At 45.9% G+C, this 15,479-nt stretch overlaps 1 protein-coding gene across 4 annotated transcripts in view; it reads left to right on the plus strand.

Moving 5' to 3' along the window:
• The window catches only part of LOC120027266 (exostosin-1c), an 87,771-nt gene that overhangs the window by 14,948 nt on the left and 57,344 nt on the right, over positions 1-15,479 (plus strand). For all 4 annotated transcript variants that reach the window (XM_038972179.1, XM_038972182.1, XM_038972180.1 and 1 more), the window contains exon 2: positions 12-1,368. In XM_038972179.1, coding sequence (XP_038828107.1) covers positions 422-1,368 — 947 coding nt within the window. In that variant the 5' untranslated portion in view covers positions 12-421. The remainder of the gene's footprint in view (positions 1-11; positions 1,369-15,479) is intronic.

Genomic DNA, 15,479 nt, shown 5'->3' on the forward strand with positions numbered 1-15,479 from the left:
TACGTCCCCAGGAGAGACCCGGGAGACAGCGGGCGCCATGAGGCGGCGAGGAGGGCTTGAGAGAGAGGAGACATCGCCCTTCATCAGCATCGGGCAGCGCAGGAAATGCACACACGCGCCACAGAGACTGTCTAGCAAGAGACTGGCTAACAGCACCCAATTCTGAGAGAGAGACGAGAGAGCGAAACAGAAGAGAGTGGATTCAACATCCATTTATTTATCCTCAATGGGCTTAAACTGGACTGGATCAGACTTGGAAGAAATTATGTCCAAGTTACCACACTGTTCTATATTGGACCCTCCTTGTTAGACCTTTGAAACAACTCACCCACCTTTGTGAGGCTTGGAGCTGAGGGGCAGAGAGAGGGGGAAAAAAGAGAGCGACAGCGATAGAGGAAGAGAACGAGAGACATTGGGCTCCATGCAGGCGCGTAAGAAGTATGTCCTGCTGGGGCTGTGTGCTTGCTGCTGGCTGCTGCTCTTCTACTGGGGCGGTGGGGTCCAGGTCCGTCTCCTCAAGCTGCTGGGGCAGCAGAGGGGCGATGTGGTGCGCCCCTGGCCCGACTGGACCGACAGGGTACTCCTTCCGGGCTATGCCCAGCTGGAGGAACTCCAGACGGGGCCTGGTTCTGCCGAGTCCCCCCGCCAGCGTCACCAAGCCTGGACGGGCATCTATAAAGACAGTCGCTGCCGAATGGAGACCTGCTTCGACTTTACGAGATGTCGACGTAGAGGGCGGGACGGGTTTAGAGTGTACGTTTACCCGTCGGAGAAGGGTGAGCGCGGGTCGGAGAGCTATCGTAAGATACTGACGTCTATAGGCGAGTCGCGGTACTACACCACGGACCCTCGCGAGGCATGTCTCTTCGTTTTGGGGATTGACACTCTGGACCGCGACCAGCTCTCGGGGCAGTTCGTGCCCAACTTGGACGATCGTATCAAGGGTTACCCGCTCTGGAACGAGGGACGGAACCACCTAATCTTTAACCTGTACTCGGGCACCTGGCCCAACTACACTGAGGACCTGGGCTTCAACATCGGTCAGGCCATCCTGGCTAAAGCCAGCCTCAACACGGAACACTTCCGGCCCGGGTTCGACGTCTCCATCCCCCTCTTCTCCAAGGACCACCCCCAGAAGGGGGGCGAGAGGGGCTGGTTGGTGCGAAACACGGTGCCACCGCGCAGGAAGTACCTGTTGATGTTCAAAGGGAAGCGGTATCTAACGGGCATCGGCTCGGACACCCGTAACGCCCTGCATCATATCCATAACGGGAAGGACATAGTGTCCCTCACCACATGCCGTCACGGGAAGGACTGGGAGAAACACAAAGACGCCCGCTGTGACCATGACAACCTAGAGTATGAGAGGTAAGTTAGGTTCCTAAGGGGCAGAACGGTGAATCATACCTTTACTTTCATTCAGGGGGAGGGTTTAGTATTTGTTTTATTTAGTCCAGGGGAGGGTGATGTAATTTGTAATAAATGACATGTCATATTGCTCAGGGTTTGAGACTGCGTTGCTTATTATAGTATCTCATGTGTGCCCGATAATGCCTCTCATCCCTGATTCTCTCTGCTGGGCGTGTAATATTCAGTGCGCCTATCCATAGCCTGTAGTATAGGCCAGGGGTGTCAAACTCACTCCATGAAGGATCTAGTGTCTGCAGGTTTGAGTTTTTTTCCTTTCATTTAAGCCCTAGACAACCAGTGTGGGGAGTTCCTGCCTAATTAGTGACCTTAATTCATCAATCAAGTAAAAGGGAGGAGCGAAAAACCGCAGACACTCAGGCCACCGTGGAATGAGTTCGACACGTGCTATAGGCCTATGCCAGGGGTATTCAAATCTCACCATACGAGGTCCAGAGCCTGCTGGTTTTCTGTTCTACCTGATAATGATTTGCACCCACCTGGAGTCCCAGGTCTAAATCAGTCCCCGATTTTAGAGGGGAACAATGAAAACACTCAGTGGAACTGGCTTCAAGGTCCGGAGTTGAGTCTGAGGGGCCTAGGTTATACGAAGAGCACGCTCGGAGAAGCACAGGGCAAAGTTATATTTCGAAGAAAATGTACTTCCTTCCCGAGTTTTTGCGCTGCTGGGATGGTGTATATGCCTAGTTAAATAAAGGTTAAATACACTGCTCAAAAAAATAAAGGGAACACTTAAACAACACAATGTAACTCCAAGTCAATCCCACTTCTGTGAAATCAAACTGTCCACTTAGGAAGCAACACTGATTGACAATAAATTTCACATGCTGTTGTGCAAATGGAATAGACAAAAGGTGGAAATTATAGGCAATTAGCAAGACACCCCCAATAAAGGAATGGTTCTGCAGGTGGTGACCACAGACCACTTCTCAGTTCCTATGCTTCCTGGCTGATGTTTTGGTCACTTTTGAATGCTGGCGGTGCTTTCACTCTAGTGGTAGCATGAGACGGAGTCTACAACCCACACAAGTGGCTCAGGTAGTGCAGTTCATCCAGGATGGCACATCAATGCGAGCTGTGGCAAAAAGGTTTGCTGTGTCTGTCAGCGTAGTGTCCAGAGCATGGAGGCGCTACCAGGAGACAGGCCAGTACATCAGGAGACGTGGAGGAGGCCGTAGGAGGGCAACAACCCAGCAGCAGGACCGCTACCTCCGCCTTTGTGCAAGGAGGTGCACTGCCAGAGCCCTGCAAAATGACCTCCAGCAGGCCACAAATGTGCATGTGTCAGCATATGGTCTCACAAGGGGTCTGAGGATCTCATCTCGGTACCTAATGGCAGTCAGGCTACCTCTGGCGAGCACATGGAGGGCTGTGCGGCCCCACAAAGAAATGCCACCCCACACCATGACTGACCCACCGCCAAACCGGTCATGCTGGAGAATGTTGCAGGCAGCAGAACGTTCTCCACGGCGTCTCCAGACTCTGTCACGTCTGTCACATGTGCTCATGTGCTCAGTGTGAACCTGCTTTCATCTGTGAAGAGCACAGGGCGCCAGTGGCGAATTTGCCACTCTTGGTGTTCTCTGGCAAATGCCAAACGTCCTGCACGGTGTTGGGCTGTAAGCACAACCCCCACCTGTGGACGTCGGGCCCTCATACCACCCTCATGGAGTCTGTTTCTGACCGTTTGAGCAGACACATGCACATTTGTGGCCTGCTGGAGGTCATTTTGCAGGGCTCTGGCAGTGCACCTCCTTGCACAAAGGCGGAGGTAGCGGTCCTGCTGCTGGGTTGTTGCCCTCCTACGGCCTCCTCCACGTCTCCTGATGTACTGGCCTGTCTCCTGGTAGCGCCTCCATGCTCTGGACACTACGCTGACAGACACAGCAAACCTTTTTGCCACAGCTCGCATTGATGTGCCATCCTGGATGAACTGCACTACCTGAGCCACTTGTGTGGGTTGTAGACTCCGTCTCATGCTACCACTAGAGTGAAAGCACCGCCAGCATTCAAAAGTGACCAAAACATCAGCCAGGAAGCATAGGAACTGAGAAGTGGTCTGTGGTCACCACCTGCAGAACCATTCCTTTATTGGGGGTGTCTTGCTAATTGCCTATAATTTCCACCTTTTGTCTATTCCATTTGCACAACAGCATGTGAAATTTATTGTCAATCAGTGTTGCTTCCTAAGTGGACAGTTTGATTTCACAGAAGTGGGATTGACTTGGAGTTACATTGTGTTGTTTAAGTGTTCCCTTTATTTTTTTGAGCAGTGTATATTAAAAATATATTAAAAATATGAATCTAGGCTACACTGCAGTGGATAGGCGTTCCTTAGGTCCTACTCTTCCTGTGGTCCAAAGCTGCTACTGATATAATTGATTTTAATATCAAGGAAATGGACCTGATTTTATATTAAATCATCTATAACGACGCTTTAGTCCGCAATGCTTTAGGCTAGAAACAAGCTGTAAAATGCAGCGACTCCGATGCATATGGGATATCTTTGGTTTGTCTCTGACATTGAGGCTGCGCGACAACCTATAGCCGACAGATTGAATTTCTTTGTAGAAAATTTGCACAAAATGCATCCGCCAGTTGCAGTCTTGCCTATATGCCCACACATCTCGCCTAAAGAACATGTTCTATTTTTAATACCCTCAAACACCAAGTTGGGCATACCTCGTTTCAAATGATCACTGTCGATCGTGAATGATAAATCTTCACATTTTACCGTTGAAACGGCATGCCAATCATTTGATCTCAATCAGTTTCATGGACATATGCATTCAGACCTGATTGAATAACTGTTTTGCCAGCGAATTAAAGCAGATGGTTGTTAATAAAATATTAGCATTTCTTGTAGGCCTATTTTATTTCAATCAAAGCATAGCCTGCTGCGTGCACTCTGTTGAGGTTTTGTCCGCATGAGGAAAACATTTGACTATTCAGCTTCGGATAAGAGGTGACTGAGTGAGGAGGTGTTTTTGGTGTAACATATTATAGGCCTGCTATGCAACTTTACTAAACGAGCCCCATTGTGAGAAGTCATAATCTTCTAATTGTAATAATACGTGATGAGAAGGACTGTTCGATGTAGGCAACATCTTGATGAGGGTTATTTTGAGCGATTTTGACCGCCCTTCGAATCGTGGTTCAGAAAGGACAGCGGTGGTCACGTATTGTTCCGACCTGGTCTCAGAGCATTTCGTATTATCCTGTAAATAAATCCGAGACACTCCATTTAGTATGATATGTTACGTTTCGTATGGTACGTATTCATTTGTGGATGTCCATCACCCATTCATATATGTTACGTATTAAAACATTTTTTTTTTACAAGTGCATATAGGCCTACCTGATGATATGTGGCTGCTGTGTTAAACAATGAATTGCTATTTCTCTAATTCATTTATGATCAGATACTTCAGTTGTAACTGGTTCTTTTTTTTTTAGTTGATGGACAACTTCACCACTGTTCCAAACTTAGACCATCCTCTTTTTTTAACAATAGCCCGTATAGAAATCACAACGTCTCTGGTGCTGCAGCATGCGCTCATTCATTGTCATGGTCTCTTGTGGTATTGACGTCGAATTGCATGAAATGCGTTTATAAACCCCCCCCCCCCCCCCCCCCCCCCCTTATCCGTGGTGGTCTTCAAATCCACGACTTTATGGCTACTTTGCCATGTAATGCTTACAAAACGAACAGTTTCTAAAATGGCATATCTAAGGCTCTGGTCTGTCCTAGGGGTGAGGGTAAATTGTAGGCATCTTCTCTGCTATCCACTTTATGTTTGAATTATTATTTGGGGTACAGGGGACGGTCACTTGTTTTTTTTGTTCAGGGAGGTTCGAGGATAAAAATATTTTTACTGAAAGGATTTTCGTTTCAGAGAGATCATATTTTCTCCAGGTAACCCTCATTATAAATAACTTACAGTCCCTTAGTCTCTCACCGATGTCAATGCATGACTAAGTGAAAATTCTACTTAAGTGGAAGTTCGGATTCTCCCCTTAGGGAGGGCTATTATTGTGAGGTTGTGTCATAACTTCTGTTTCATCAGGAATACACTTTGGGCTTGTTCTTTTATTGCTTTGTTTTTTAATCGTGCTGGGTGTTTTATTGGGTCCCTTAGATGTTGGGCTTTTATGAGTTTGATTTTCTCCCTCTCATCTAAATTGAGGTCTCCTGGTTATTTTCTCTGTCGTTTACAGTTACTATTCCCGTTATCTTGTTAAGAATATTGACTGTCGGTCGTGTGTTGTGTTAGATTTACAGTACAGCGTGTGGGAGGGGGAGGGGGGGGGGTATAGGTAAAGAGAGAGTGAGTGGAGGGCCCTGTCTTACCCAGTAATAACAGTTATAATCTGTCCGTGCCATAGCTACCTTTCTGGGTTGTTTACATTGGGTCGGTGGCGAGGGAAAGGGGACGGAGCGGAGTCCCACTCGACTCTGTATGAATGAGCTCATTTATTCCACACATAACCAACGGTCTGCTCAGACATCAGGGTGGGGGGTTTGGGGAGAGGGGTGTCGGGAGCTTATGTTATATGATGGCGGGTTACATTTGGATATGGTGAGGGGTGCATGGAGTGGGGGTTAGGTGGGGGTGGGGGGGGCGAGAGACAGCAGCAGTGTGTAAGAAAAACACGAGAATGTGTGTAGCGCTTTTTCCCCCCTTTTTTTCTCTCCCTCAGAGTTGGAAATGAGGTACGCACGGGGGCCTCGGAGTGAGGTGTGAAGAGGTGCGGGGGGGATGTTGTAGGCGGAGGGTGGGGGGGTGGGTATTACGTTGTCCTCTCTCTGACGCTCATATCCCAAGGAGTGTGGGGGCTTTTCGGGGATAACACGAGAACCATGTATGGAAATGGAGTCGGAATGAATGAAATGAAAGCGTGACAATATAAACGTCCCGTGAAGCTGAAGGATTCTGAGAATGAGGTTAGGTAACGACTCCCATCCTCCAAGGCCCTCTGTCCTCTCTCCCTCTCTTTCTCTCTCTCTCTCTCTCTCTCTCTCTTTCTCCATCTCTCCCTCTTATCACTCTTTCTCTTCTCTCTCTCTCGTTCTCTCTCTCCCTCTTTCTCTCAACCTGTCTTTTTCTTTCTGCCCCCCTTCCCCCTCTCCCGCCTTTCCTCCTCTATCTGTTTCTCCTATCTTCCTTGGCTGTGGGCTCAGTCAGGCAGGCAGGTTGCAGCCTCTTAGCAGGTTGTACCAGGTTAATGAGCACTTGCATCTGGACCACTTACAGATTAACCCAGGAGGACCCGGGACTAGACAGGGTGGGGGGCGGGGCATAAATTAAGTAATGGGGAGAGAGAGAAACATAGACCGAGAGAGGGAAAGATCACGAGAGGCATGGTGGAGAGGGGGATGAATGGGACTGCAGGAATGGCAAGACATGGGGGTTAGATAGAGAGGGAGGAACGAAGAGGGGGAGGAAGGGAGCGAGGCAGACAGCAGGAAAGAGAAGGAGAAGAAAAGGTAGGAATGGGAGAAAGAAGGTAGGACTTCAGGCAGGGAAAGGACCCAGAAAGAAAGAGAGGCCAAGAAGGAGAGAAAGAAGGAGGGAGAGAGGGGGATACTTCAGGCAAGGGAGAGGCTTTACCGCAGCCTATTGGCCTAGTTTCCCTTCTTTCTTGCTTTGGAGGATTCCATGAGAAAGGAAAGAATAACCTGCATTGTACAGTGAATGTAAATGAGGGAGTGTGTGAAAAGAGAGGAGTGAGAATGGAGCGGGGAGATTCAGGAGACACACATAGATGCGTGCATGCACACACACACACACACACACATACAGAGATACACACACACACACACACACACACACACACACACACACACACACACACACACACACACACACACACACACACTAGTAGAACACTTTGCAGAGTTGCTTTAGTCAAAGTTGAAGCGCTAAGGGTGAGGTATAAGTATCAGGGGTGGGGGCAGGCAGGGGTAAGGGGGTGCGGCGGAGTAAAGAGGGAGTGGAGGAGGGGGTGTAATGGCAAAATGATGTACCTCTCCATTCAGCTTAAATGGTTGTTCCCATGGCGACGGCCTTGCCATGTGGAAGACGTATCACAGCATAGGCCATTATTCATGACCCAGAAAGAACTCAAGGAGAGAGAATAGAGGGATAAAAACACAAACTGTTTCTGACTGCAGTGCAAAAGATGCTATACAGCAGAATATACAGTAACCTTTGTACACTGTACAGTAGATACAGTACAGGAATATACAGTAATATACAATAGATACATGAATATACAGTACAGAAAAGGACCACATCAGTATTACATTCATATTGCGTTATAGGAATGATATATCTGAAATTGTTGTTATTTTTCTATAAATCAACGGAAACTATCCATGGTCCTGACTGTTACATGGCTTCATGACCTGAGTTGTACTGTAGTTGTACTGTAGTTATAGCTCGTGTTCCCGCAGTTTGACCATGGGTGTGTATGGGTGTTTTGTTTTTGAGCGGGTGGATGTGTTTGTGTGGGAATGTTTGAGTGTATGCCTTCATGTCTAAGTGTGTGTGTGACATGTATAATAGTGTGTGTGTGTGTGACATGTATAATAGTGTGTGTGTTGAGATGTTGGCAGGCCCCAATAAGAAATCCTACACCCCACTGTAATTAGGGGCTGTGAAATTGTACCCCTGGAGAGCATGCGGTCTGTGCTGCTCGTGTTCCAGTCCAGAACAAACTCCTCTGTTTGTGTCTCTGTTCCCCCCAAAAAATAGAAATGAGACAACGCCTTCAAGTTCTCCACCTCTTTCTTCCGTTCTCCTTCTTTTTTCTTCTTCCAGTTCTTCTCTCCCTCTTCCACACTCCCGTCGCTCTCCCTCTTGTCTCTCTAATTTTGTTCTCAACCTCCACCCCCAGTTCGCTCCCTCTTTCCCTCTCTCTCCTTCCTCTTTCCATTTTCCAGTCTCTCTCTCCCGCACTCCCTTCTCTCTCCCTCTTTACTTCGTCTTCCTCTTGCACTACTCGTACTGCAAGTATTTCTTCCTATCGGCCTACTCCCTCTTTTTGAGTTATGCTTTTTAAAATTACCGCCCCTCCTTCTTTTTAACATGAAACTTAACAGCAATGCTGTTAAATAAGTGCACACGCACACACATCCTGCCCACACTTCCCACACTCATGCATTTACTCATGCACGCTTGCATGGACACACGCTCATGGACAGTCACGCACGCACACACACACAAACACACACACACCCCCTGCCTTTCACAAGCTGGCATAAAACACACCAACCAAAGGTTATGGGAGGGATTGGGAAGGTCTTGCCTTATCTCCGAGTCAAACAGGGTCTCATTTAATCCAGCTAAAAAGAAAAGTGGACCAGTGACCTCTCTAACTCTCTACTGCCCCCTATCTGTAAGCTGACCTCATAGCACCCAGTGGTGGTGACAGGTGGTTGTGTGTTATTATGTCTGGTTCCATCTCAGACGGTTGTCTGTTTTTGTCTGGCTACACTGTACCGGTAAACACATTCTTTTGAAATGCTAAACAGAATCAATTATGCTTGGAAACGAAATTGTGACTCGTTTGCGGTCCTACATTTGCATATTTTGTTACCTTTTAATTGTTCTGGTAGGTTAACCGAGAACAGAGCTCTTACTAGCTCTAGGGCCTCACATTCCTTGGCCAATTGTTTATGTCTTAAGCAAACCCCCCTCATTCTTTGCATTTAGCTGTCCTTCTCCTTTGGACCTGTGTATAGTGAGTGGGAGTGTCCAGCCTGTCATGTTGTCAGGTGCCTCTCAGGTTCCTGATGCGGAGCCTTTTGGCCCCGGGGCCCACGCTGTCTTAACAGCAGCCCACGCCGGGGCCCCTAGATATACTAGTGTGGATGTCTTTAATGGGGGCCCATTCACCGGCCTAATAGGGCCCTTTATCCAGCCTGGCCAGCACCACAGCGATCATAGTGGGAAAAGCCTCCGGCGTCCTCACTCGCTTTTGTCCGAGCCAACTGGAGCAGAAAGCCTTTGACAATATGGGAGAGACTAGAGGAGAGAGGGGGACTCTTGCCTTCTGCTGTTAAGACTCTCCTCCCTCTCTCGCTCTCTCTGTTATTCCCTTGTTTACCCGTTTTGATAGCCTCGACTTGACCTTGTGAACCCACAACTCGGTATCCGGAGCTTATGGATGGTAGGGATTGGGGAAAAGGGGGCATGTGAAAGCAAATGCTCCAAACACTGTGTTTAATGTTTCATACACAATTAGGTGAAGTTGACCTTTTGCAAGTCTTTCAGGAGTGTCAAGACAAAGTGTCTGGAATACATTTATTAAATATACTGTACATGTAAAGGTATGTTTATGTGTAGTTTTTCTTGACCATCTATGAGGGAAAGGAAGAAGACCGTATCTGTCTGTCAAAGACTCTAGGTTATGGTTGAGAGGCTATTTACTAATGTACAGTCTGGTATTAAGGTTAAATTGGGATTTGAAAGGGGTGGATTTAACCCCCACAACTGGGTTGACTTTCTGATGTGATTTTCCACTTTATGATTCAGAATAATCCACCTTACCACTCTCCTTTTGAGGTTGATTGAGTCCACTTTCACTGCGTCCCCACAGCTTTTTTTTTAAGGTGACAACTTCCTTTCACCTCATACCATAATGACCGATGACTGACAACCAAGTTAGCATCATCCAAACTGATTAATTTAGCTAGCCTCTTCTCAACATGACATGCGCAACAGAGGCACCGGAGGATCAACATTAACCGCATAACATACCCTTACACTTCTTAGCATTTGATACAATTGCACTCAATTAAAAAAATACTCTTACAGTATATTAAAACTCTTATATGATAGGGTGTGGTGGTGTACAGTGCGTTGCAAAAGTATTCATCCCCCTTGGCGTTTTTCCTATTTTGTTGCATTACAACCTGTAATTTAAATAGATTTTTATTTGGATTTCATGTAATGGACATACACAAAATAGTCCAAATTGGTGAAGTGAAATGAAAAAAATTACTTGTTTCTAAATATAAAAAAATAAATAAAACGGATATGGGTATGCATATGTATTTGCTATGAAGCCCCTAAATATGATCTGGTGCAACCAATTACCCTCAGAAGTCACACAATTAGATTGCACACAGGTGGACTATATTTAACTAAGTGTCACATGATCTCAGTGTGTGTGTGTATATATATATATATATATATATATATACCTATTCTGAAAGGCCTCAGTGTCTGCAACACCACTAAGCAATGGCCACTACCAAGCAAGCGGCACCATGAAGACCAAGGAGCTCTCCAAACAGGTCAGGGACAAAGTTGTGGAGAAGTACAGATCAGGGTTGGGTTATAAAAAAATCTGAAACTTTGAACATCCCACGGAGCACCATTTAAATCCATTATACAAAAATGGAAAGAATATGGCACCACAATAAACCTGCCAAGAGAGGGCCGCCCACCAAAACTCATGGACCAGGCAAGGAGGGCATTAATCAGAGAGGCAACAAAGAGACCAAAGATAACCCTGAAGGAGCTGCAAAGCTCCACAGCAGAGATTGGAGTATCTGTCCATAGGACCACTTTAAGCCGTACACTCCACAGAGCTGGGCTTTATGGAAGAGTGGCCAGAAAAAAGCCATTGCTTGAAGAAAAAAATAAACAAACACATTTGGTGTTTGCCAAAAGGCATGTGGGAGACTCCCCAAACATATGAAAGAAGGTACTCTGGTCAGATGAGACTAAAATTGAGCTTTTTGGCCATCAAGGAAAAGGTAATGTCTGGCGCAAACCCAGACATTGTGTTTTGTTGTACTCCAGCACTTTGGATTTGAAATGACTCTGTACTCCAGCACTTTGGATTTGAAATGATTATTTCAGTCCTGAATGTATTGTCAATAATGTGTGAGGATCGACGCTGGAGACCGGAAGCAGGTACAGGGAGAAAATGTAATAATTAACGGACATGAAACAGGACAGGAACGGAGCATGGACAGGGGACAAAATAATGACATCATTGCTGACACGGGGATGGAACAGACGTACAGGGGAGGCAATCAAATAATGATGGAGTTCGGGTGGGTCCAATGAGGTGCAGGTGCGCGTAACGATGGTGACAGGTGTGCATAATGATAGGCAGTCTAGCACCCTTGAGCTCAGAGAGGGAGAGCTGGAGCAGGCGTGACATAATGATGAGTGAGGAAGATACAGACACACAAATATCATACCCCCAAGACATGTTAACCTCTCACCATTACAATAACAGGGGATATTCTGCCCTTGAGTTGCGTTCCCATGCAAAACTAGACAGATAGCTAACAACTAAGTCTTCAATAAAACTCCCAAGGCGTGACTTTTCTTGAATGAATATTGAAAACGTTTATGTTGTAAAACTGCAAAATACAGAAAAGAATATACTTTAGTATTCAATTCAGACCGACATACTGTAGCTGTACATTATACATTTGAAGTTGCATGAATACAAAGCACGTGCTAAGGTACCATGCATCTGGTATGATGCCAAACCATATAGCTAATTGTTACTCATGGTAATTGACTAACTCCTTTCATTACTCTAATAATGTACAACCATCTATGTAGAATAACAAAGCATATTACACTAGAATCGGTAACAAAACTACAGTATTGTATATTTTACAATTCGTTTGCATGACGCACGAGCAAAGTAATACAGCTAACGGCATACATGAAAGGCATTGCAATTTGTGTGAGTAAATGCAACCAACCAACATTGATATGTAAGCAACTCTATCAATAACAAGATTATCATCATTAGCTAAATGCTTGAATCGAACTTACAAACAAATATTTTCCAAGACTGAAGCGTGACAAGAAATAACTACACTGAAAGACCTGCACCATAGCGTTTTTTTTAGCTGCTTCTATGCGTGCAGAACGAATTCTCTACTTCCTGTTTGCGTACAGTCTGAGTACCAGAAAGCTCCACTAGGGGGCAAATAACACCATGGAACACAATGAAAATCCATTTTAACCATTGTAATAAAATAATCTGTTACCTTCTAACAGGATGGCAGCACAGGGGAGGTTAGCATTTTTGGGTGGGGTATGATATTTGTGCATCTAAATTTCTCACTCATTATTGACGGTTCGTTCAGGACTATCCGTAATCATGGTAGCATCCACATTAATGTATATTCTATCCTTGTTTACAATAAAAGTGACTACAAAATTACACAATACATTATTTGCCATTCATTTCTAATGGGCACAATCTGAAACACAACCAAAACAGACAATGCCTCCAAGATTGTAGAGTCACAAGCTTGATGTAATCATTGCGTGCTAGGAATATGGCACAAAATACTCAACTTTTGACCAATACACATAAGTGAATTTGTCTCAATACTTTTGTCCCGTTAAATTGGGGGGGGGGGGGGGGGGGGGCTATGCTCAAAAAGTGCTGTAATGTCTAAACGGTTCACCTGATATGGACGAAAATACTGTCGTATTTTGCCAACTGTTTAAGCTGACAGTTGGCACTTTAACCTACTAGGCATTGTATCAATTCAAAACCAAAGTGCTGGAGTACATAGCCAAAAGAAGAACACATGCTTCACTGTCCCAATATTTACAGAGGGGTCTGTATGTAGGGGTAAAGTGACTAAGCAACAGGATAGATAATAGACCGTAGCAGCAGCGTATGTGTTGAGTGTGAATGTGTGTGTGGCGTCAGTTTGCATGTGTGCGCGTGCTGTGTGTGTGGGCGTAGGTGTGTATTGGGATGTCAGTGTATGTATGTTTGAGTGTGTGGGTAAGAGTCATGAGTTCTCCTGTTCATCTCCTGTTTAATTATAGCCTGGGAGCTAGCTGATGCTGGTTTGGTGTGAATCCCCTGTCTCTCTACTACACACCTATGATGAATGAGACAGAGACTGGCTGCCGCTCCCAGCTGTTCGCTCTGGAAGTGTCTACTTTAGATTCTGTACTGATGCTTGGTTATATGGGCTCTCGGGACGCAATTAATAATTATTATAACAATAATTAGGTGGGTGTGTATTATACACGTGTGAATTAGGAAAAATAGTTTTTGGCATATCCCACTCCCCCCGAGACACGCTCAGTGACAGTGAGATCACGGCCAGGGATCAGCCATTATTGACGGCGACCCTGGAGCAATTAGGGGTAAGTGCCTTGCTCAAGTGCACATCGACAGATTTTTCACCTAGTCAGCTCAGGGATTCGAACCAGTGACCTTTCGGGTACTGGCACAATGCTCTTAAAGGAAAGTTCCAACCAAAAACTATCTTTTGGTATTTGTTTCATTAGTCCATAGTTGACAGTCCCAAAATGTTTTGCTTGTCAGCAATGAAGTTTTCAAGATATGTAACTTTCAAAATACAGAAATCCTCATACGAGGATGATTTCTGTATTTTGAAAGTTACATATCTTGAAAACGTGCCTTTACATACTACAACCAGCCAACATCACCTAGCCTATTTCAGTCAGTGTCTTCTACTCCTTCACCCTTCACACGCCCTTCCCTCTGACCCTACACCCCTACATTACAAGCAGTTTCCACTATCATCTTCCTAGCCAAGTCCAGTCACAGCTCCATTCCGAGGACTATACCTAGCCTGGCAGCCACTACTATTACTACTACTGCTGCTCCTTCACCCAATACCCATGTCTCTGGACCTACACCCACCCCTCACATCCCACTCTCACACCCCAGGTCAGGTTACCCACACCCTGGCCTGATTGCCCATCCTTGTTCCAGCTGCCCCCTGGTTGTCACCCCTGTCCCCTCAGACCCAACAGGCTATCCAGTGTGGTTCCGTTTAGTCAGGCTGGCAGGGCTGCAGTAACCAGAGCCTGCTCCTCTCTCTTTCTGTTGGAATGAGTCTCTCTCTCTCTCTTTCTGCCCCCCCTCTTCCGTTCTCTCGCTTTCACACTGTAGTGGTTAGAGCGTTGGGCCAGTAACCGAAAGGTTGCTGGATCGACTCACCGAGCTGACACGGTAAAAAATCTGTCGTTCTGCCCCTGAGCAAGGCCGTTAACACACTGTTCCCCGGCCGCCGAAGAGGTGGATGTCGATTAAGGCAGGTATCTCTGAATCAGGTGGGTTGGGTTAAATGCAGAAGATATTTCAGTTGAATACATTCAGGTGGACTGACTAGGTATCCTCCTTTCCTGCTCTGTCTCTTTGTTTTCAGATTTTCTGCCCTGTCTCCCTCTCTCTATTACTCGTTCTCTTACTCGTTCTCTTATTCTCGTTCTCTCTTGCTCTCTCTCTGTTCTTCCCTTTCTCTTGATCTACCCTGTCTCTTTTACACACACACGAGCACACACACCCTTAGCAGGAAAATAAACATGTAGCTGAACTCACACACACACACACACACACACACACACACACACACACACACACACACACACACACACACACACACACACACACACACACGTGTATAAACGTGCAGACACATGCGCACACATGCACACATTAGTTTTACTATCCTTGTGGGGACCAAACAATTTGATTCCTATTAAAAATCCTATTTACCCTAACCCTTAAACCTAACTCTAATTCTAAGCCTAAAATAGCCTTTTTCCTTGTGGGGACTGACGAAATGTCCCCACTTTTCCTTGTTTTACTATCCTTGTGAGGACTTCTGGTCCCCACAAGGATAGGAAAACCAAACACACACACACACACACTCATCCCACTCCATCACTGCACCTAATAGGGTGTAGGCTGAGAGAAAGAGCCAGACTCCCTCCGTCAGCACAGTGAATCTATATTCATTCACTAGCTCCACCGTGCCCTAGAGACGAATGAACTAGAGAGAATCCATAGATCCAATAAGCCCACTGATCTATTGAGAAACCCTCGTTGGAATGGAATCTAGGAATCTATACTGCATGAGTCCCTCCCCTGCAGAATGGATTAGATAACCTGCTCGCTATGTCGTCCTAACGTTGTGGCTATCAGTTTGCCACTGCTGCCGTGGTAAGCATTTAGGTAATGTTGTTAGTGCAGCATAGATTGTTTCCTGGTTCTTCTTATCAGTAAAT

This window comes from Salvelinus namaycush, chromosome 32, assembly GCF_016432855.1.
Source record: "Salvelinus namaycush isolate Seneca chromosome 32, SaNama_1.0, whole genome shotgun sequence".
Classification (NCBI taxonomy): domain Eukaryota; kingdom Metazoa; phylum Chordata; class Actinopteri; order Salmoniformes; family Salmonidae; genus Salvelinus; species Salvelinus namaycush.